A 15,067-nucleotide genomic window follows, 5' to 3' on the forward strand; every position below is an offset into this window, starting at 1 on the left:
TTTCAAACTCCTGGACGCATAGGCAACCGGTTGCAATGTTCCCGATTCGTTAGCCTGTTGTAACACACACCCGACCCTGTACGAATACACATTGCAAGCTAGCACTAAACGTTTACATGGGTCATACAGAACAAGCAGTTTGTTGGAACATAACAGATTTCTGGCTTTCTCAAAAGCAGTCTCTTATAGTTTCCCCCATACCCAGTCATCTCCCTTGCGCAGTAACATGTGTAGAAGTTCTAGCAAGGTGCTTAACCTGGGTAGGAAATTATCAAAGTAATTGAGGAGTCCCAGGAACAACCGCAGCTCAGTCACGTTTTGTGGTCTCGGCGTGTTCTTGAGGGCCTCCATCTTGGCATCAGTGGGTCTGATGCCATCTGCCGCGATTCTTCTCCCTAAGAATTCGACCTCTGGCGCCAGGAAAACACACTTCGAGCGTTTCAACCTGAGCCCCACACGATCTAGCCGACTTAGAATCTCTTCCAGGTTCTGCAAGTTTTCGATGGTGTCCCAACCTGTGATCAATATGTCGTCCTGGAAAACCATGGTGCGCGGAACCGACTTTAGAAGACTCTCCATGTTCCTTTGAAAAATAGCCGTGGCCAATCGAATCCCAAACGGGCATCTATTGTAAATGTGCGTGTTGATGCAGGTGAGGCCTTTCGAAGATTCCACCAGCTCCTGCGTCATGTAGGCCAAGGTCAGGTCCAACTTGGTGAACATCTTCCCTCCTGCCAGCGTCGCAAATAGGTCGTCTGCCTTGGTAGTGGGTACTGGTCCCGCAACGAAAAACGGTTAATTGTTACTTTATAGTCCCTACAAATTCTGACCGTGCAATCGCCTTTGGGAACCGGAACAATCGGACTGGCCCACTCGTTGAATTCAACCGACGCAATGGTGCCCTCTCATTGCAGCCTATCCAGCTCGATCTCCACTTTCTCTCGCATCATGTATGGCACCGCATGTGCCTTGTGGTGGATGGGTCGTGTACCGGAAACCAAGTGGATCTGCATCTTCGCCCCAGAGAAATTTCCGATGCCTGGCTCAAACAACGACGGGAACTTGCTCAAAACCTGGGCACATCAGGCGTCATCGACAGATGAAAACGCTCTGATGTCGTCCCAGTTGCAGCGTATTTTTCCCAGCCAGCTTCTGCCGAACAGTGTGGGGCCATCTCCTGGCACAATCCATAGTGGTAGTTCAGGCACCACTTCGTCATAGGAGACTTTTACTGCTGCGCTGCCAATTACATGGATCAGCTCTTTAGTGTAAGTTCTCAGCTTGGTATGAATAGGGCTCAGCTTGGGCCTTTGTGCCTTGTTGCATCACAGCCTCTCGAAGGCCTTTTTGCTCATGATAAACTAACTCGCACCCGTGTCCAATTCCATGGATACTGGAATTCTGTTCAGTTCAACTTTTAACATGATCGGTGGACATTTCGTGGTGACGATGTACACCCCATACACTTCTGCCTCCTCGGTTTGAGTCTCTAGTCCAGTTTGATCCACCATGGATCAGTCTTTGTCTGCAACGTGGTGGTTTGCAGGTTTTGCAGCTCGTCTGCACATTTGCTGGAGATGTCCCATTGTTCCACAGCCTTTGCACGCATAGTGTTTGAAGCAGCATTGATGGGCTCGATGATCACCTCTGCAGCGCCAACAAGGTGTTAATTGCCTCGCATTCAACGCTTGATGGTGGACTCGGAGTCATGTGAGGTCGTGCAGGCGTGTACGTTCTGCTATATGCATTCCTGCCTGAAAACGACGTTACTTTGTGTACAGTACTTGCCGAAGCATCTTTATGCTGCGAAATTTGTTTGGTGTTATCGCTGGTGGACATAATTGTGTGGGCTATCATTATGGCTTTGCTCAGGGTTGGTGTTTCAATAGTCAATAGTTTGCGAAGAATAACCTCATGGCCAATGCCAAGCACAAAAAAGTCTCTTAGCATTTGCTCCAGGAAACTATCGAATTCACAATGTTCTGCAAGGTGCCTTAGTTCGTCGACGTAGCTCACCACTTCCTGGCCTTCAGACCACTGACATGTGCAGAATCGATACCTTGTGATCAGAACGCTCTCCTTCGGATTTAGGTGCTCCCGGACCAGCGTACACAGTTCATGTGATTTGGTTGTTGGTTTCACCGGAAGAAGAAGATTCTTCATGAGGACGTAGGTTGTTGCCCTGCAGACAGTGAGGAGGATCGCTCTTCGTTTGGCAGCGTTCACACTCCCTTCCAGCTCGTTGGCCATGAAGTATTGGTCGAGTCGCTCCACGAAGGCTTCCCAATCGTCACCTTCTGAGAATTTCTCTCGGAAATTTCGCGTGATGGTTCGTTATCTCCTCACCAGTTGTTAGTCACATTGCTTTATTTGAGACATGAGTACTGTAGATTTAAGTGTGACCTTAGTCTCTTTATTCTGACTCCAGAGTGCCGGCACAGCATGGGAGGCCTGCTTATATACAGTGCTCCCAAGGGATGCTGGGACTCCCAACAGATGTGCCCTCTGGTGGCGGTAGAATGCTGGTTACAAGGTGTTGCATACATAACCGAATATGCATCCACCACAACAAAAAACATCTTTCCCAGGAAAGGGCTCACAAAATCGATGTGGATCCTCGACCATGGTTTAGATGGCCACGACCAAAGACTCAGCGGAGATTCCGCTGGTACTTTACTTAGCTGCATGCAAGTATTGCACTGATGCAGGCATGATTCCAGATCAGAGTCAATTCCAGGCCACCATACATGAGCCCTAGCAATGGCTTTCATCATGACAATACCAGGATGAGTGCTATGTAGTTCACGTACAAATTTTTCTCTATCTTTCTTAGGCATAACATGATTACCCCACAGTAAACAATCTGACTGAATGGACAGTTCATCTTTGCGACAGTTGTAAGGTTTGGTCTCATCACACATTCCCATAGGTATTACAGACCAATCACCACCGAGGACACAACGTTTCACAACCGATAAAATAGGGTCATGTCAGGTCCAGATCCTAACTTGTTGAGCAGTGACAGGTCTTCCTTCACTCTCAAAAGCATCCAGTAGATCTGCAGGTTGAGGCGTCTCCACCACAGGTGTGGGCAATGGCAGACGACTCAGTGCATCGGCACAATTCTCAGTGCCAGGTCTATGATGAATAACATAATCATAGGCAGACAATGTCAATGCTCACCTTTGAATACGGGATGATGCATTGGTATTAATCCCTTCGTTTTCCGAAAATAATGAGTGGCTTGTGATCAATTTCAAGTTCAAAACGAAGACCAAACAGGTACTGATGCATTTTTTTGGCCCCATACATACAAGCCAAAGCTTCTTTTTCTAGCATGCTGCAAGCTCTTTCTGCCATCAACAAACTTCTCGAAGCATACGCAACAGGTTGCAGCTTACCCGACTCATTTGCTTGTTGGAGTACACAGCCAACCCCATATGATGAACCATCACAGGCCAATGCAAGACACGTACACGGATCATAATGATCAAGCAACTTGTTTGAACGGAGCAGATTCTTGGCTTTCTCAAAGGCTCTATCTTGAGACACACCCCTGACTCAGTTGTCACCTTTTTAGTAGCACGTGCAGTGGCTCTAACAAAGTGCTCAATCTGGGTAAGAAATTACCAAAGTAGTTGAGTAGCCCAAGGAATGAATGCAGCTCCATCACATTCTGAGGCCGGGGTGCATTTTTGATGGCCTTGGTTTTCGAAACAGTAGGCCTGATGCCATCAAAAGCAATCTTCCTTCCCAGGAATTCAACTTCAGGTGCCAGGAAGACACACGTTTCAGCCCGAGTCCCACTTTGTCCAGATGTAGGACTTCAAGATTGTTCAGATGTTCAGTACTGTCACAACCTGTGACCAGAATGTCATCTTGAAACACGACAGTTCTAGGAACGGACTTCAGTAGACTCTCCATAGTCCTCTGTGAAATATGGCTGCAGCCGAATGAATTTCAAAAGGACACGTGTTGTAGAGAAACAGTCCTTTATGGGTATTGATGCAGGTGAGTTTCTTTGAAGTGCTGACAAGCTCCTGTGTCACATAGGCCGACATCAGATCCAGTTTAGTGAATGACTTTCCACCAGCTAGCATGGCAAACAGGTAGTCAGCCTTCGGTAACGGGTACTGATCCTGTTTTGAAAATCGGTTAATCATAACCTTGTAGTCTCCACAAATCCTGACAGTGCCATCACTCAACACAGGAACAACAGGACTGGCTCACTCGTTAAACTCGACCGGTGATATGACCGCTTCATGTTGGAGTCTGTCAAGCTCAATTTCAACCTTCTCCCTCATCATGTGGAGAACAGACCGAGCTTTATGATAGACAGGCCTTGCATTAGAATCCAGATGAATCTGCACCTTGGCTCCAGTAAAATTACCAATGCCCGGGTCAAACAAAGAAGGAAACTTCTTCAGCACTTGAGCACACAAAGTGTCATCCACCGATGACAACGCTTTGATGTCATTCCAATTCCACTTGATTTTCTCGAACCAATTCCTGCCAAACAGCGTTGGACCATTACCTGGGACAATCCATAATGGTGGATCATGAACCACACCATCATATGACACCTTGACTACTGCACTGCCAATCACCGGTATGAGTTCCTTAGTGTAAGTACACAACTGGGCATTAACTGGACTCAGTTTAGGTTTCACAGCCTCAGTGTCCCACAGCTTGTCGAATGTCCTTTGGCTCATTATCGACTGACTCGCACCCGTGTCCAGCTCCATTGCTACAGGCACGCCATTCAGCGTCACATTAACGATTATCGGCTGGCTCCTTTCCAAGAACGAATACAGACCATGCACTTCCTCCTCGGGTTGTGTATCTGGGCCAGCACTGGTCTGGTCATCATCAGCAATGTGATGAGCAGCAGCACGCTTGCTCAGTTGTGGGCACATTCTCTGAATATGCCCCATTTTCAAACAGCCATTACAGGAGTACTGTTTAAACTGACACTGATGACACCAATGATTACCCCCACAATGCCAACAGTATGAAATCGGATTCGTACCAGTTGCCGCACTTTAAGCAGCTACAGGTTTCACATAAGCAGTCAAGTAGGCCCTGCCATAAGCAGCTCTGTCAAACGACGACATAATCTTGTTTACAGTACTTGCCATTGAGCTCCGACTCTTCGATGATATCTGCTTCAAATTATCAATCGTCATGCATGCCTGGGCAGTCACGATGGCCTTGCTCAAATCCAGCTTCTCTTCAGCCAATAACTTCCTAAGAATCACATCATGGTTGATGCCGACCATGAAGAAATCTCGCAGCATGTCTTCCAACACATTCCCGAACTTACAGGGCTCAGGTCGGCGACGAATCCCGACACATCCTGGCCCTCAGCACGAACATACGTGTAGAAGTGATAGCGAGAGATGATGATCCCCGCTTTTGGCTTAAGATGGCTATGCATCAAAGCACACAAATCCCCATATTCTTTGTACATTGGACGTAAAAGCGAGAGAAGATTATTTGAGGCCATAAATTTTTGGACCACAAACGGTGAGGAAAACCGCCCTACGCTGAACTGCGTCAGCCTCTCCCTCCATTTTGTTGGCCACAAAATACTGATGCAGGTGGTCGATAAAATCTACCCAATCCTCGCCATATGCGAATCTCTCCAGAATTCCAATAGTGCCCATTGAACATGTGAAGGTTCTTAAGTTACCTCGTCGCCAAATGTAATGAATGCAATGGCTCAAAAGAGTTGTTTCTGTAAACTGCCTCAGGTATAAACCTGGCCCAACTTTATTCTCGCCCAAAGTAACCCACGAGACATGGTAACCAAGCTTATATACCAGTGACCGCACACGCACAGCCCAATGACCTCCGACGGTGGTGCCCTCTGGTGTCTGGTGACCCCAAGCATAAATACATAACAGGCTGAATAGAAACATAGAAAATAGGTGCAGGAGTAGGCCATTCAGCCCTTCGAGCCTGCACCACCATTCAATAAGATCATGGCTGATCCTTCACCTCAGTACTCCTTTCCCGCTTTCTCTCCATACCCCTTGATCCCTTTAGCCGTAAGGGCCATATCTAACTCCCTCTTGAATACATCCAATGAACTGGCATCAACAAACTCTCTGCAGCAGGGAATTCCACAGGTTAACAAATGTCTGAGTGAAGAAGTTTATCCTCATCTCAGTCCTAAATGGCCTACCCTTTATCCTAAGACTGTGTCCCCTGGTTCTGGACTCCCCCAACATCGGGAACATTCTTCCTGCATCTAACCTGTCCCGTCCTGTCAGAATCTTACACGTTTCTATGAGATCCTCTCTCATCCTTCTAAACTCCAGTGTATAAAGGCCCAGTTGATCCAGTCTCTCCTCATATGTCAGTCCAGCCATCCCTGGAATCAGTCTGGTGAACCTTTGCCACACTCCCTCAATAGTAAGAACGTCCTTCCTCAGATTAGACGACCAAAACCGAACAGAATATTCCAGGTGAGGCCTCACCAAGGCCCTGTACAATTGCAGTAAGGCCTTCCTGCTCCTATACTCAAATCCCCTAGCTATGAAGGCCAACATGCCATTTGCCTTCTTCACCGCCTGCTGTACCTGCATGCCAACTTTCACTGACTGATGAACCATGACACTCAGGTCTCATTGGACCTCCCCTTTTCCTAATCTGCCGCCATTCAGATAATATTCTGCCTTCGTGTTTTTGCCACAAAAGTGGATAACCTCACATTTATCCACATTATACTGCATCTGCCATGCATTTTCCCACTCACCTAACCTGTCCAAGTCACCCTGCAGCTTCTGAGCATCCTCCTCACAGTTCACACCACCACCCAGTTTAGTGTCATCTGCAAACTTGGAGATATTACACTCAATTCCTTCATCCAAATCATTGATGTATATTGTAAAGAGCTGGGGTTCCAGCACTGAGCCCTGCAGCACTCCACTAGTCACTGCCTGCCATTCTGAAAAGGACCCGTTTATCCCGACTCTCTGCTTCCTGTCTGCCAACCAATTCTCTATCCACGCTAGTACATTACCCCCAATGGCCTGTTTCTGTGCTGTACAATCTATTTTATGTAATCTGTAAAATTCTCTAAGAAGTGTGTACTTATGTAGTCAGTAATGGAAAGATACAAGAAAACAGCACCAAAAATTGCAGAAAAATCTAGTTTTCAAATCGTTCAGAATTGAAAAATCCCAAATCTAGTCTGATTTATAGGCCATTTATGGTAGTGCACATCCCTTCCTGCATCCTCTGTTAGGAGACTGACTAATTTTGATCCTTTTTTAAATAATTTCACACAACCTCACAATTGTCTATGACCTCACTACCCCAGCTGACTTCTCTTACTCTATCTGCAGGTTTTTTAACGCTCAAGCCTGACATCCTTGCCTTGGTTTACTCTATCTCCCTTTTCACCCTTGCTAGTACCCTGGACATACATAAGAACATAAGAATTAGGAACAGGAGTAGGCCATCTAGCCCCTCGAGCCAGCTCCGCCATTCAAAAAAATAATGGCTGGTCTGGCCGTGGACTCAGCTCCACTTACCCGCCCGCTCCCTATAACGCTTAATTCCCTTATTGGTTAAAAATCTATCTATCTGTGATTTGAATACATTCAATGAGCTAGCCTCAACAGAATTCCAGAGATTCACAATCCTCTGGGAGAAGAAATTCCTTCTCAACTCGGTTTTAAATTGGCTCCCCCGTATTTTGAGGCTGTGCACCCTGGTTCTAGTCTCCCCGACCAGTGGAAACAACCTCTCTGCCTCTATCTTGTCTATCCCTTTCATTATTTTAAATGTTTCTCTAAGATCACCCCTCATCCTTCTGAATTCCAACGAGTAAAGACCCAGTCTACTCAATCTATCATCATAAGGTAACCCCCTCATCTCCAGAATCAGCCTAGTGAATCGTCTCTGAACACCCTCCAAGGCTAATATATCCTTTCTTAAGTAAGGTGACCAAAACTGCACGCAGTACTCCAGGTGCGGCCTCACCAATACCCTATACAGTTGCAGCAGGACCTCCTTGCTTTTGTACTCCATCCCTCTCGCAATGAAGGCCAACATTCCATCCGCCTTCCTGATTACCTGCAAACTAATTTTTTGGGATTCATGCACAAGGATCCCCAGGTCCCTCTGCACCACAGCATGTTGTAATTTCTCCCCATTCAAATAATATTCCCTTTTACTGTTTTTTCTCCCCCAAAGTGGATGACCTCACATTTTCCGACAGTGTATTCCATCTGCCAACGAGCCTGGACGAGCACAGCTGCCCAGTTTAACATTTGAAAATGTAGATCATAGAAACTCCACAAAACGCACCATTGCTCAATGCTGAAAGTGGGCCTACCAATACCTTTATTGGCCAACCAGTAATCCCAGTCGGTTAAATCCTACTGCAAACACCCGCAACCCCTCATCACCATCGGCTAGACCTCACGTGACCTCACAGAGCCGTGCCAAGCATCACCTGACCGCTGCTCGATGCAACACGTGACCAGACCGAGACGCAGGAAGTCGGAAGCAGTTGTCCCAGCGACAGCCTCTCACCCACGTGAACAAATGTACCCAATTGAAAGTGTCTATCCATTTCGCGTGTTCCGCTCCTCCCTGTTCACGTGCGACAGTTCTCCAATACAAACGTCGGATCAGTCGCCGCGTGGCTCGCCGCTCTATCGTAGGAACCAATGAACGTACTTCATCCCCTCTGCCGCTCGAGCGTGCGCTTATTGCTCGACCAATCAAGATCGTTGCTATTTGTTTAATTTTGTTTTTTTTGTGGCGCGTGGAAGACAAATTTTTAACGGACCCGGGTGGCCAGCACATCGAGTGTTTACAAAGGCAAACAGGTTAATTTTCCAGGTTAGTCTGCGATTATATTCTCGTGGTGAGAGTTCGATGTGACTATCCCGGGAAGGAATAGGATAAACTGGGATGGTGGAACTCCCCGGGAATTAAAAATTGAGTAATGTTCAAATGTGTCATTTTCTGTTGGACAAGTAGACTTGTGCTAATTTTTGAAAGGGCTTTTAATATTTGATCGGTGAGTGTTTGCATTTTTTTGAAGCATTTGATTGAATATTCATTGTTCGATGTGACAGAAGTGGTGAATGAAGAATCGCGTGCTATTAAAATGTAATGTCCTTTTTTAAGGTGTGCAAATTGGTAACGTTTAAATTGGAAAGAGGGGAGCGAGTGATGTGCGCAACTGTATCTACCAGCACTTCGGAGTTATCTGATAAAATGAGGGAGCGAAGGAATGGTATTTTAAAAAAGACAAAATACAATGCAGCTCTGATCTCTAAGATTAAGACCAAGATTCTAAGTAAGTATTCTCTATTTTCCCCTACCCTGATGCGAGTTTCTGCAAATCTTAGACCTTGTATTCAACCTGTCAATACTCAACCCATGTTTACAGCAGTCGATTGATGTTGGAATTAAAAATTAAAATTTCTGATTTAAAGGAAAAAAGACTTGCATTTATATAGTGCCTTTCACAACCACTGTGAAAGGCACTATATAACTGATTAAGTACTTTTTTGAAGTGTAGCCACTGTTGTAATGTCAGAACTTTAATTTAATATAAGTATTGTGTAAGCCAAATTAGTAATGCTGTAATTTCAGTTTTAAGTCATCTATATTTATAAAACTGACTAAAATATAAGTAAGGGTTGCAATCAATTTATAAATATTGTCCTGACCAGAGTCACTGTTGAGACACTTCAGCATGCTGAGCACATATTAACTACTAAACAGCTAAGTTATGTAACACAAACTGAATTAGCAAATGTCCTTGTGGTATTGCTCACAATGAATCACTAAAGTGACATATCGAGTGTAGTGGCTCAATTGTGATTGGAGGAAGTTTTTTTAAAAAAAATCATTCTTGGGATGTGGCTGTTGCTGGTAAGGCCAGCATTTATTGCCCATCCTTAGTCGCCCTTGAGAAGGTGGTGGTGAGCCTTCCTGCACTGCTGCAGTCTCCGTCATCATCATCATCAGCAGCAGTTCCTTGAAATTGAGGAAGACTTGCTTCTGCTCTAAAAGTTAGTTGTCTGGTGACTGTACAGTCCAAATGGAGATTACAGTCTCTGTGTCACAGGTGGGACAGACAGTTGTTGAAGGAAAAGGTAGGTGGGCACTTCTGAACCTAAGGCAACAAAGCAGCTCCACTGAAGGCTGAGGTCCAACAAAAAACCCACGACCTAAAGAATAGATGGTAGGTGGAGAAAGCATCATCATCGTAGGTGGTCTCGCGAACAAGGATGATTTGCTTCCACATGGGTTCACAGATGTTTTAATGGAGGACCTGATATTCCAGTCCTGAACACCAATTGAAGAGATGGAAGATGCCTGTGTGTGGATTTTTTTAAAGTGTGGTGACTGTTGTGCATCAGTCACCACAGGGGCTTGACAGAGCTAGGTCTTTATCCAGTGGCAAGGATTAACCAGGACAACTGGAGACCTGCTCTGCTGCACTGGAGTGGAACTAAACTACAGAACTAGTGGGAATCTGTTCAACCTTCGCCGTCTCCAGGCCAGGTCCAAGACCACCCCAACCTCTGTCATCGAGCTACAGTACGCAGACGACACCTGCATCTGCGCACACAGAGGCTGAACTCCAAGACATAGTCGATGTATTTACTGAGGCGCATGAAAGCATGGGCCTTGCGCTAAACATCAGTAAGACAAAGGTCCTCCACCAGCCTGTCCTCACCAAACAGTCCTGCCCCCCAAAAGTCATCAAGATCCACTGGACAACGTAGACCACTTCCCTTATCGCAGGAGCCTTCTATCAACAAGAGCAGGTATTGACGAAGAGAACCAACACGGCCTCTAGTGCAGCCTTCGGCTGCCTGAGGAAGAGAGTGTTTGAAGACCAGGCCCTCCAACCTGCCACCAAGCTCATGGTCTACAAGACTGTAGTAATACCCGCCCTTCTGTATGGCTCAAACATGGACCATGTACAGTTGACACCTCAAGCCGCTGGAGAAATACCACCAAGGATGTCTCCGCAAGATCCTACAAATCCCCTGGGAGGACAGATGCACCAACATTAGCGTCCTCGACCAGGCCAACATCCCCAGCACTGAAGCACTGACTACGCTTGATCAGCTCCGCTGGGCAGGCCACATAGTTCACATGCCAGACATGAGACTCCCAAAGCAAGCGCTCTACTCACAACTCCTCCGTGGCAAATGAGCCAGAGGTGGGCAGCGGAAGTGTTACAAGGACATCCTCAAAGCCTCTCTGATAAAGTGCAACATCTCCACTGACACCTGGGTGTCCATTATTAAGGAAGTGGTAACAAGGTACTTAAATCATAAAACCATGCTGGCACTGCCTAATCATATGAAGGGGAAATCATGTTTGACACATGAGTTTTTTGAGGATATAACTAGCAGGGTAGATAAAGGGGAACCAGTGGATGTAGTATATTTGCATCTTCAAAAGGCATTTGATAAGGAGCCACGTGAAAGGTTGTTACACAAGGATCTGTGTTTGAAATATAGAAACAGAGAAAATAGGTGCAGGTATAGGACATTCGGCCCTTTGAGCCTGCACCACCATTCAATAAGATCATGGCTGAGCATTTCCTCAATACCGCTTTCCTGCTTTCTCTCTCCATACCCCTTGATCCCCTTAGCCGTAAGGCCCATATCTAACTCCCTTTTGAATATATCCAATGAACTGGCATTAACAACTCTCTGTGGTAGGGAATTCCACAGGTTAACAACTCCGAGCGAAGAAGTTTCTCCTCCTCTAAATGGCCTACTCCTTAGCTAAAACTCTGTCCCCTGGTTCTGGAATTCCCCAACATCGGGAACATTCTACCCGCATCTAACCTATCTCGTCCCGTCAGAATCTTATGTTTCTATGAGATCCCCTCTCATCCTTCTAAACTCCAATGTATAAAGGCCCAGTTGATTCAATCCCCCCAATTATGTCAATCCTGCCATCCCGTGAATCAATCTGGTGAACCTTCGCTGCATTCCGTCAATAGCAAGAATGTCCTTCCTCAGATTAGGAGACCAAAACTCAACACAATATTCCAGGTGTGGCCTCACCAAGGCCCTGTATAACTGCAGTAAGACCTCCCTGCTGCTATACCCAAATCCCCTAGCTATGAAGGCTAACATACCATTTGCCACCTCACCGCCTGCTGTATCTGTATGCCAACTTTCAATGACTGAACCCTGACACCCAGGTCTCGTTGCACCTCCCCTTTTCCTAATCTGCCGCCATTCAGATAATCTGTCTTCGTGTTTTTGCCCCCAAAGTGGATAACCTCACATTTATCCACATTATACTGCATCTGCCATGCATTTGCCCACTCACCTAACCTGTCCAAGTCACCCTGCAGCTTTCTAGCGTCCCCCTCACAGCTCACACTGCCACCCAGTTTAGTGTCATCTGCAAACTTGGAGATATTACACTCCATTCCTTCATCCAAATCATTGATGTATATTGTAAAGAGCTGTGGTCCCAGCACTGAGCCCTGTGGCACTCCACTAGTCGCTGCTTGCCATTCTGAAAAGGACCCGTTCATCCTGACTCTCTGCTTCCTGTCTGCCAACCAGTTCTCTATCCACATCAGTATATTACCCCCAATACCATGTGCTTTGATTTTGCACACCAATCTCTTGTGTGGAACCTTGTCAACAGCCTTTTGAAATTCCAAATACACCACATCCACTGATTCTCCCTTGTCCACTCTACTAGTTACATCCTCAAAAAATTCCAGAAGATTTGTCAAGTGTGATTTCCCCTTCATAAATCCATGCTGACTTGGACCAATCCTGTCACTGCTTTCCAAATGCGCTGCTATTTCGTCTTTCATAATTGATTCCAACATTTTCCCCATTACTGATGTCAGGCTAACCTATAATTAACTGCTTTCTCTCTCCCTCCCTTTTTAAAAAGTGATGTTAGATTAGCTACCCTCCAGACAATAGGAACTGATCCAGAGTCAATAGACTGTTGGAAAATGATCACCAATGCATCCACTATTTCTAGGGCCATTTCCTTAAGTACTTTGGGATGTAGACAAACAGGCCCTGGGGATTTATCGCCTTCAATCTCATCAATTTCCCTAACAAAATTTCCTGCCTAATAAGGATATCCCTCAGTTTCTCCATCTCACGAGACACTCGGTCCCCTAGTACATCCAGAAGGTTATTTGTGTCTTCCTTCATGAAGACAGAACCAAAGTATTTGTTCAATTGCTCTGCCATTTTTTTGTTCCCCATTATAAATTCACCTGAATCCAACTGCAAGGGACCTACGTTTGTCTTCACTAATCTTTTTCTCTTCACATATCTCGAAGCTTTTGCAGTCAGTTTTTATGTTCCCGGCAAGCTTCTTCTCGTACTCTATTTTCCCCCTCTTAGTTAAACCCTTTGGGCCCAAGTTTCGGCCTCAGTTGTTCCTGATTATTTGGAGCAACTGGTTTAGGACGGAGTATCTTAGAAATTCAAATTCTCAGCATTTAGTTTGCTCCAGTTCTAGTCAGTTAGAACAGTTTCACTTTGGAACAGAATTTCTTTTTCAAAAGGGTGCGTGTCCGGCCACTTGCGCCTGTTTTCAAAGTTTCGATCGAGCGAGAGAGAGAGCGAGCGAGCGAGAGAGCGAGCGAGAGAGACCACTTGCGCCTGTTTTCAAAGTTTCGATCGAGAGAGAGAGAGAGAGAGAGAGAGACACCACTTGCGCCTGTTTTCAAAGTTTCGAGAGCGAGAGAGAGAGAGAGACCACTTGCGCCTGTTTTCAAAGTTTCGAGAGAGAGAGAGACCACTTGCGCCTGTTTTCAAAGTTTCGAGAGAGAGAGAGACCACTTGCGCCTGTTTTCAAAGTTTAGAGAGAGAGAGAGAGACCACTTGCGCCTGTTTTCAAAGTTTCGAGAGAGAGAGAGAGAGAGAGAGAGAGAGAGGCGAAGAGAGGAGGCAGGGGGAGGGGGGGGGGAGGAGGAGGCAGGGGGAGGGGGGGGGAGGAGGAGGAGGAGAAGGGGGAGGGGTGGGAGAGAGAAGGGGGGGGGAAGGTGGGGGGTGAGGGAGGGGAAGGTGTGGGAGGGGAAGGTGGGGGGAGAGAGGAGGGGGTGAGGAGGGGAAGGTGGGAGGAGGGGGTGAGGAGGGGAAGATGGGGGGAGAGAGTGAGAAGGGGAAGGTGGGGGGGAAGAGAGGAGGGGAAGGTAGGGGGAGAGAGGAGGGGGGGAGAGGGGAGGGGAACGTGGGGGGGGAGAGGGGAGGGGAACGTGGGGGGAGAAAGGGGTGGGGGGGGAGGGGAAGGTAGGGGGAGAGGAGGGGAAGCTGGGGGGGAGAGAGAGGAGGGGAAGGTTGGGAAGCTGGGGGGGGAGAGAGGGGAAGGTTGGGAAGCTGGGGGGGAGAGAGAGAGAGAGGAGGGGAAGGTGGGGGGGGGGGAGAGGAGGGGAAGGTGGGGGGGGGGGAGAGGAGGGGAAGGTGGGGGGGGGGAGAGGAGGGGAAGGTGGGGGGGGGAGAGGAGGGGAAGGTGGGGGGGGGGAGAGGAGGGGAAGGTGGGGGGGGGGAGAGGAGGGGAAGGTGGGGGGGGGGGGAGAGGAGGGGAAGGGGGTGGGGGGGAGAGGAGGGGAAGGTGTGGGGGGGGAGAGGAGGGGAAGGTGTGGGGGGGGGGGGAGAGGTGGGAGAGGGGAAGGTGGGGGAGAGGAGGGAGGGGAAGGTGGGGGAGGGGAAGGTAGGGGAGGGGAAGGTGTGGGGTGGGAGAGAGAGAGAGAGGAGGGGAAGGGGGGGGGGAGAGAGAGGAGGGGAAGGGGGGGGAGAGAGAGGAGGGGAAGGGGGGGGGAGAGAGGAGGGGAAGGGGGGGAGAGAGAGGAGGGGAAGGGGGGGAGAGGAGGGAGGGGGAAGGTGGGGGAGAGGAGGGAGGGGAAGGTAGGTGTGGGGTGGGAGAGAGAGAGAGAGGAGGGAGGGGAAGGTAGGTGTGGGGTGAGAGAGAGAGGAGGGGAAGGTGGGGGAGAGGAGGGAGGGGAAGGTGGGGAAGGTGGGGGAGAGGAGGGAGGGGAAGGTGGGGGAGAGGAGGGAGGGGAAGGTGGGGGAGGGGAAGG

At 47.8% G+C, this 15,067-nt stretch overlaps 2 protein-coding genes across 11 annotated transcripts in view; one reads left to right on the forward strand and one right to left on the reverse strand.

Annotated features, from left to right (window-relative positions):
• Positions 1–8,490, reverse strand: part of LOC139259994 (uncharacterized protein C2orf80) — a 108,298-nt gene extending 99,808 nt beyond the window's left edge. For 8 of the 9 annotated variants that reach the window (XR_011592695.1, XR_011592697.1, XR_011592696.1 and 5 more), the window contains exon 1: positions 8,354–8,490. The gene's annotated coding sequence lies outside the window, so the exon portion shown is untranslated. Of the gene's footprint in view, positions 1–8,319 lie in introns of all 9 variants that reach the window. The other variant, XM_070876026.1, reaches the window with a different exon arrangement.
• A 220-nt stretch (positions 8,491–8,710) lies between these two features.
• The window catches only part of sgo2 (shugoshin 2), a 91,213-nt gene continuing 84,856 nt past the window's right edge, over positions 8,711–15,067 (forward strand). Inside the window, exons 1-2 of one of the 2 annotated variants that reach the window (XM_070876022.1) lie at positions 8,711–8,859; positions 9,151–9,322. In XM_070876022.1, coding sequence (XP_070732123.1) covers positions 9,196–9,322 — 127 coding nt within the window. In that variant the 5' untranslated portion in view covers positions 8,711–8,859; positions 9,151–9,195. Of the gene's footprint in view, positions 8,860–8,894; positions 9,041–9,150; positions 9,323–15,067 lie in introns of those variants that run through there. The other variant, XM_070876023.1, reaches the window with a different exon arrangement.

The sequence above is a fragment of the Pristiophorus japonicus genome, chromosome 3 (assembly GCF_044704955.1).
Source record: "Pristiophorus japonicus isolate sPriJap1 chromosome 3, sPriJap1.hap1, whole genome shotgun sequence".
Taxonomy (NCBI): Eukaryota; Metazoa; Chordata; class Chondrichthyes; family Pristiophoridae; genus Pristiophorus; species Pristiophorus japonicus.